A 7,938-nucleotide genomic window follows, 5' to 3' on the forward strand; every position below is an offset into this window, starting at 1 on the left:
CCAGAGGGAAACTGTTTCCAATTTCCTTGTACCGCTTCACAAGTGTATTTCATTCGATCAGGCCGACACGAAGTGATAACTGAAATATGTTCCGAAGAATCAAGTTCTCTATTGTTGTTATCATTGTGGTCCGTCCCGCTTTTACCGCTGATAGCGTATACAATAGGACTGGTCTAGGGATATATATATTTGATATTAAACTGACATATAGCGACACTACTTCACATACAGCATATTGCCAAAGAGCACGCGACGATGGTCGAGCCGAGAGAATGTCACACAGAAGACCGACTGGAGCACGTACCACCATATCGAGTCTAATATGTAGAAATCACCGTTTTCGCACTGCTTTATCAATTTTTGCGGAAGGAACAAGAGACCCTCACTATGACGGGATGGGTGTTTACCGTTGGCCGCTACTTCACCGCCCGGGAGTCTCCCGTACTGACCATCAACACGCCCTCACAATCAACACGCCAACACACCACCGACTCACCGTCGAAACCCTGTATCTCCCTACATCCGGTCAAATTCTGCTGCCACCGCCAGCCAATAGAGACAAGCATTCACACCAATGGACTACTTTGGATTTCAGCCGCCACCCATATTGGCCGCCCCGCTATCAGCCATGACTCGATGCTCTAATTCACACTACGTGGAAAAGGATGCCCATTCTCGAAGCTCAGGGCGTGATTGAGCGCTACAAAGTGCAACTTTCGAACCAGAGCCATGTACGGTGGCACTTACGTAGCAATACGAAGTCATTTTATACTATGTATTGTTGGACTCTCAATTCCTATTGGGTTGTTTGGAGCAGGTCTTGGGGCTTCTCCCAGTTCTCAGACAGACCCGAATACTAGTCTTTGACACCACGAAGAGGTGCCTGGAACCGCCAGAGGATCTGCATGAGGACCGCGGTGCCACGGGTCGCCTAACAAGCACAAATTTGATAACGCAGAGCTCAAGGCTGCATGGAAGCTCAAAGTTATACAATCACAGGGCTCAGTGCTGCGAGGGGTACTTGGTGTCGTAGCGGTCTCCTGCTGAGGCTCTTCATATCACAGATGTCCCTGCGGAGCACATTTCGACAACGGAGGTCTCAGTGCTGTGAGGGAGCACATTCTCCAATCACAGGGCTCATGGGCTGTGGGGGAGTACGCCCTCACAGTCACAGGTCCCACCCGTCTGTGAGGGAGAACTTGCTGATGCAGGACTCTCCTTAAACGGGTCTCAATTGGTAACGCAGCGTCCCCCTGCCGGTGCTTCGTCATCTCAGATGGCGACTGCGAGGGGTCACACCATGAACGCAGAGCCCGTCCTGCGAAGAACACTTGATATCGTAGATCTTATCTTGCAACAAAACACCCGAGTGGCTCGGGAGTGCGAGGAGGAAAGTCCTGCTCTCTCTTCTCCACAGGAAAGGTGCGTCTTTAATGCCATTTCGGGTATGTTTTTCGGCAGCGACTACTTGTGTACATCTTGCCGGACCCAGAGATTTCCACTCGCCATTCGTAGGGACGGCCGCATTTTCGCCGGGCGTTGAGGCGGTTGATTCAACGTCGCAGTAAGAATTTTAGACTTCGGAGCGGTGGAGGACCCCGAGCCGTAATGGCCTGTCAGTAAGTTGAGGCCCCTTAGCTAGGTGCGGCGTTGCAGGGTCAGTACATAACTGTTCATTCCTGAGGCCGGCAATTCCCGGAGCCTTACGAGAGCCGAGGGGAATGTTGATCAAGAATCGGACTAGTGCGATATTTCGAACCCCGAAATACGGGGATCTAACATATAGGCTGGAGCCTGTGATCACATCGAAATATCAATGGTTAGGATCTTTCTTTACCTAACCAGACCAGTTACTTCGCATTGTGGTCTCAAGTTATCGACTGGATACAACTTAAAACCGGTTGTCCGCCTAAAGTGCGATGGGTTCTATTCCTGCTTTCGCATCTAAGAGTCTGCTATTCCCAAAATAATGTCGGCATCGTCAGTTTTGTTTTCTGCTGATGTACTGGTACGTACAGTTTACTGCCAGGCGGGCCAAAGATGATGCTGATAGCTTCTGCTCCACCAGATTTTTCCCAACCAATCTCACGATACCGCCGCTATGCTACCTCCTCGAGCGCGGGTGATTATGCCTCAATTCGACATCTATATACCGATGACTTTTAGTTCGCGCAATCATTCGCCATGCATCTCGCCGCATTCGCAAGCCTTGGAAAATTAGAAAGGGAGAAAATAATCGATGCAGCGCCCGCTGTTTCTCCTGCGAGATCAAGGGGCAGGGTTCAATCAAGCAAACTGACCTCGAGGCCCCCGTGCCTGCGAGTCTCTTCAATATAGGTTCGTCACATAGACCCTCAGAAATGGTTCCATTGCGGCAAACGGACTTGTCTTTCAGTGGATATTCAATCTACATTGTGTTCGTGGACCCTTGGCGGAGCAAGAAATTTTTCCCACTGTGATTGAAAGGTGCCAATCCATCTCACCCTTTCTGCTCTTTCCCATACGACATGGTGTCTCCCCATGGATAAATTTTGATGGCTTCTCTGTTGAGCCAATGGAAATAGCATGGAATCGAGCCGCCCACCGGCTCGAAAGCAAGTGCCTCCACGTTTGAAGAACAGGCAACATCCAATTCATGTGATCAAGTGGAGCACCAGTTTCAGATGCTACAAAGAATTCCCATGGCGAATCTAACTTGCCAGAGCTACCGCTAAACTCTAACAAAGTCGAGCATATCAAAACACCATTGAAGAGTCTCTGGACCAAATGCACACAAGACTCGTGGAAAACGGGGCTATGGTCTCTCTTCTTGGAGGCTTTTATCTGCATATTGGACCATGAATCAGATCTTTCAAAGAAGAATGGCCATGCCGGGGAAATCAAAGATGGAGATGATCCTATCACAGGGTTTTTGAACCTCGTCTGTGTAAAATTCAAACGACTTTCATCTGCTCTCCCCTCTAATGCGGTCCAAGGCCCGGGAGGGCTCAATCATTTTGATCTGTTGTGAATGGATTCTCTTGAGACATTGCTCTTCTCATGCTTCGGGACTGTCGTTCGCCGAAAATGGCTAGCCAGTCCAGCGCAGGAGCTGTACTATGTGTCACGAGAAGGTGTTGAAGACTTTCAACCGCTTCCATTGAATGGTGCAAAGCCGTGGAAGGATCTTCAGAAGATGGTTTTGCGCTTCTGGCCTCTTGGACATTTCAATGCGGATTCATTGTCAATGTAGATACTGGATACGGCACTTCCCTGGCCAAAGTATCTGATATTCGATGCCGGACGATGGACGCTATATCGTTGTGTATACCTGGCTCACAAAAGAGACGAAAGCAGCGGAAGAATTTGAAGTTGATGGCAAATTATCCACGCGTGATCGAGCGTACCTCGATAAAAGGTGGCCTTTGGGAAATCGCTATAGATACATGCTGAGCACTAACCGAACAGTAACTCTTTGGGATACGGCCATCGGCCAGGCTTCAGAGGAAATGACTACCAACCTCTGTTGCAGTGCAATCGACAGCAAAACGCCTACTTCGTGGAGGATCTGGAGTATTGAGAATCCACGGTACAAGTGGATGAAGAGGATCCTCATCCATGAGCCTCATGAGCCTCGACTGGAAGACACCAGAGAATGATGAATACCATAAACCCAATGAATTTCTGTCTTATATTGTAAAATACTCATTTCAAAATTCAATTATCAACAACGTCGACGTAGCTGGGTTGATGAGAATAAGAAGGAAAGATGAGCAGAGCGAAAATGGTTCGTGAATGAAGTTTTGCGTCCTTGGTTACCATAGGGGCAGTGATATGTAAAGTCACGAACAAGAGCTCGCTCCAAAGACGCTGAATGCGGACTCGCCACGCACGCTGAACAGATGCTCAGGATGCAATTTGGTCTTTGCTCTGTGCCACGCGTACACTGCTTCCCGTGTCTTGGAACGGGCAAGGATATGTCCAATGAACGCTCGAACCATTCAAAACATACCGAACGTGCATTAACGGGCAGATATTCATCCAGGCCGTTGGCCAGGAATTCCGAAATCGCCATCAAGGACTTTGATGTAGTAAAATCCTTCGCTATGAGAAATCCGCCTCGTAAAGTGAAGGTCATGCATGGAGAGATGCTGCGGGAATGTGTATTGCATGCGATGAATTTGTTTCCACGACCACGCAACCTTCCAGCTGCTGCACAAGTCGGACCAATCGTCCACGCTGGCCATCAACGGCCTTCATAGCCATCAAGTTATGGATAGTGGGAGGATAAAGCAACCATATTTTGCGACAATCTCCAATTGGAACGGAAAGTCCGTCTGCTCCGTAGTCTGTCCATTGTTAGCCCTGTCGTTGCCATGAAAATACGACTTACCAACGTGTAAGTCAACAAAGGAATATCGCGGCGTTAAGTTGGCTTGTTCATTCGACTCGTGGAACGGCTCGAAAAATTTGCAAACACTGTGAGGAACACGCAGCCCTAAATCATCTATGGTTGGTAACCGCAAACCGGTCAGGAAGGCAGGCTTATTCGGGTCAGGGTCCACAAGCTGAGACACCACAATTAAAGGGTCAACGGTCTTGTCAACCTCCCCTTGATAATTCACGTGGAATTGGGTTTCGGGTTTGTGGGCCGTTGCAGCACGATTACCGGCCTGTATTTTTTGTAACGTTGCCATGACCAATTTACGAATGGAAGGGTGCTCGATCCCTCCAGCTCTGGGAGGAATCAACCAGATGTGGTATGAATGATGTCGATGAAAGCCAGAGCGACCGGGTTTTCTCTGTCATTGTTTCCAAGGTACATGGTTCCGATATCGAGTTAATCCCAGAGCTGGAGCCGAAGTCATGCAAAACTTCTCGGAGCATTGGTTCCAAATTTCTTTGCGAGGTGGCGGTAGGCCGCTGTAGCGCCAAAAGGGAATGATTTCTGGGGTCACTGGTGGCCTGGAAATCGAAGAATCTGATAAAATTGGGAGACAGAATGGTGATCTGCGTTTTGTCAGAAATGTTTACTGTTCGAAGTCAAACGATACGGACATTATACCAGCCGCACCTGCACGATGCGGCTCAACGAATATGTTTTTTCTCCGGTACTTGTCCTGCCGAAGATGTTTTCGAAGCCGGCTGGCGTTTGAAAATAGGTTTCCGCAATAAGGGCAGATGCGCATGCAAGAAGACACCTCGCATTTGGCATTTTCTCGGAGCCAATGGCGATAGACCTCGTGATGTGAAAGGCAGTGGCAACCAGGACGCAATTTCTGCTCTATTCCATGGAGCTGGAGCGGGAGAGGATGGGGGACGATTGGGGGACGATTGGGGGACGACTGGGGGACGATTGGGGGACGATTGAAGGATGATTGAAGGACGATTGAAGGACGATTGAAGGACGATTGAAGACTGGTCCGAGCTTAGAATGTTGGAATATGTGGAGCTTTGTTTTGTCATATGTTGTATTTAGGAACGTGATTGTAATATTTGGTAGATAGTGTCAGGATAAGGAATTGATGTACTGGCTAGTACTGAACATGTCCCATAGAATCATATGATTGATTAAAGATGAGAGTGGTTGAACACTCGTGAGAGTCTGTATCATCTAGTTTTGGTGTGTTACGACACCATACTCCGAGTCTATACTGAATACCACACGAATACGTGGGGAATTGGGCGGACGATGAACATCCCACCCAAAAGCGTCTTAGTGGTATTTGACCACTCTTTCCGCTCGACATATAATAACAGATATCATGGCTCTTGTAGACTGGCTTCTTTTGGAAAGAAAGCATGACCCTTGACTCTTACATAGATTATACGCTATGCAAGAATGGAAGCGAGGGCATCTCATGAAGGCAATTATCTGTTGAGGGCGTGTTTGCAGCATTTTGAGGAAAAGGGTTTATCCCGGCTGAGGGCTTTTAGACCTTGACCCTCTTCATTACGACGTATTTAATGAGTATTGAGCTTACCGTTCTTGACGGCTGCTGCACAGCCATATTCTTTTTAGTTCCGAGCCTGTAAATTTTGCTGTGTAATGTAATGTAATACATACGTTTTTGTTTATACGATACACCCGCACCGAAAGGCATGTATCTATCTTTCCAAGACTCAAAAACGAAGGGCCTAGCTTTTGTAATGCATAAACGCGGACAACGCATATGAAGTGGCCGAGAAAAATAACCAGTAAAAATTTTACAAGTAGATTTACGAACGGAACCTGACAGTCATGAAATATGCCCGGAAATATCGTTCTCGGTATTTTGAACAGTATTAAAACTCAAAAATTTTAAACGTAACCAATTTTGGAAGATTTAAACTTCAATTTTTCTGATTATGTGAACCAAATGTGCAACAGGCCCTCCTATTTAGTCTGTAAATGAATAAAAGGATAAAATTGAAACATCGAAAGTAATTGTGATGCTCGGGCGTCGAAAAGTCGCCTTGGAATTATCAGGTAGTTGTGCTACCAGACGTTTATGAACTTCTTCTCGACTCTTACGAATGATATCAAATTATTCTTGTCATAACAATGCAAGCCATTCTAAATTGTTCAGTCCCTTTGACAGTCAGGCAACTGAGCAATTTAGGATGCCACCCCTATAATAAAGACGATTTTCACCCTCCTGCCGCTGAGGACTATGGTCAAGCCACTCTACAGCCACCCTTTGATAGAATGACAACTTCCGATTCCAATAACTCTGTTAGCTATGATTGGAGCTACTCGCTCTGGGCCTGCTGCAACCCAGCAAAAGCTTGTAAGTGGCCAGTTGTCATCATTGAGAACACCGGCTCAAAATGTCCCAATAGGTTGTTGTGCATGTCTCTTTCCGTGCTGTCTTTTTGGCAAAACAACCTCGCGATTCAAGAAAAAGCAGAAAGAGAGCTATTGCAACTTTGATGTAACATGAAGAGACAACCTCCCTCAAGGCCAGAAGTGTTACTGATACAGTACCCTTAGTGTTGTTTATCTTTATACTTGGGACTTGCGCGATACACTGGTTACCACTTACGCTGCAACGAAATAAAATCAAGAGGCACTTTCATATCAAAGGCTCAGCCTGCGGAGACTGCGTGGCTTCTGCCTGCTGCACATGCTGTGTTTTGGTGCAAAATGATAAACAGTCTCGAATCCAGAGAACTACTTCTGCAGAATACACTTCGCCAACCGGGATGTCATACTAAGAAATTTGAAACTATCTATGCTTTGTGTGTTCCATCACTCACCAATATTCATTCTTATTGACGTCCGCTCCAAGGCCAAATCAAGAAAGTGCGTGCTGGCCAAGACGATTCCGAGAACGGCTGTGTTATATTGAAAGGATTTCCACACCCTTGGCCCAATGCTTTTGATTCACATTAACATGTTACTTAAACCGAAACACTCATAAGATGAATATAAACTCCGTGCAGTCAGACACTAGGAGATTTTTTTTGTTTAGTATGGCTCGAATCGTAAATGCACTGTTTGTCTCCGAGTACAGGGAATGGCTTTGGCACCACAGGAATTCCAAAGAGAGTCATAAACCGATAAATTCCTTTTTTCATAGTACACTTTCACTTAATTGGATTTTGAAAATCTCTAGCCAGAACTCATTGCGGGCCCGATTTACTTCGATATCTCACCATAGAAGAGACTGTCAACATTGAAACATTGGAATCCTCTCTTCGACTTGAAAACTCAGCTATACCGAGTCCTTGCGCCCAACATCTGGATTGAATTCAAGTATGAATGATGGCCTACCGGGGCAGACCATAGAGTCCCAATGAAGATCCCATGAAAAGGACAGAAAGATTATTCATGGTCTTTGAAAGACCTTGGCCTACCCCAGATTGCCGGAGAAAAGAAGATCACTTCCGGGTCGATCGTACGGACTGAATCGTCATGGGAAACCTACCGAGAATTGACGAAGAACGAGCTTGCCGGGCCTGTGATTATTGCCTCTC

The 7,938-nt window shown here is 46.7% G+C and overlaps 2 protein-coding genes across 2 annotated transcripts; both read right to left on the reverse strand.

The window, feature by feature from the left end:
* Nucleotides 1–3,696: 3,696 nt before the first annotated feature.
* Nucleotides 3,697–4,054, reverse strand: N7509_006466 (uncharacterized protein; the record flags this gene model as incomplete). The annotated part of the gene is made up of 2 exons (XM_056631103.1): nucleotides 3,697–3,873; nucleotides 3,992–4,054. The coding sequence occupies 2 exons, from the start codon at nucleotides 4,052–4,054 to the stop codon at nucleotides 3,697–3,699; spliced, it is 240 nt and encodes a 79-aa protein (XP_056488364.1).
* A 59-nt stretch (nucleotides 4,055–4,113) lies between these two features.
* N7509_006467 (uncharacterized protein) lies at nucleotides 4,114–4,676 on the reverse strand (the record flags this gene model as incomplete). The annotated part of the gene is made up of 2 exons (XM_056631104.1): nucleotides 4,114–4,328; nucleotides 4,373–4,676. 2 exons carry the CDS (start codon nucleotides 4,674–4,676, stop codon nucleotides 4,114–4,116), a joined length of 519 nt encoding a protein of 172 aa, XP_056488365.1.
* Between the last annotated feature and the right edge of the window lie 3,262 nt (nucleotides 4,677–7,938).

Source organism: Penicillium cosmopolitanum (genome assembly GCF_028827165.1).
Source record: "Penicillium cosmopolitanum strain IBT 29677 chromosome Unknown utg000007l:1.0-333516.0:1.0-333752.0, whole genome shotgun sequence".
NCBI classification, from domain to species: Eukaryota; Fungi; Ascomycota; class Eurotiomycetes; order Eurotiales; family Aspergillaceae; genus Penicillium; species Penicillium cosmopolitanum.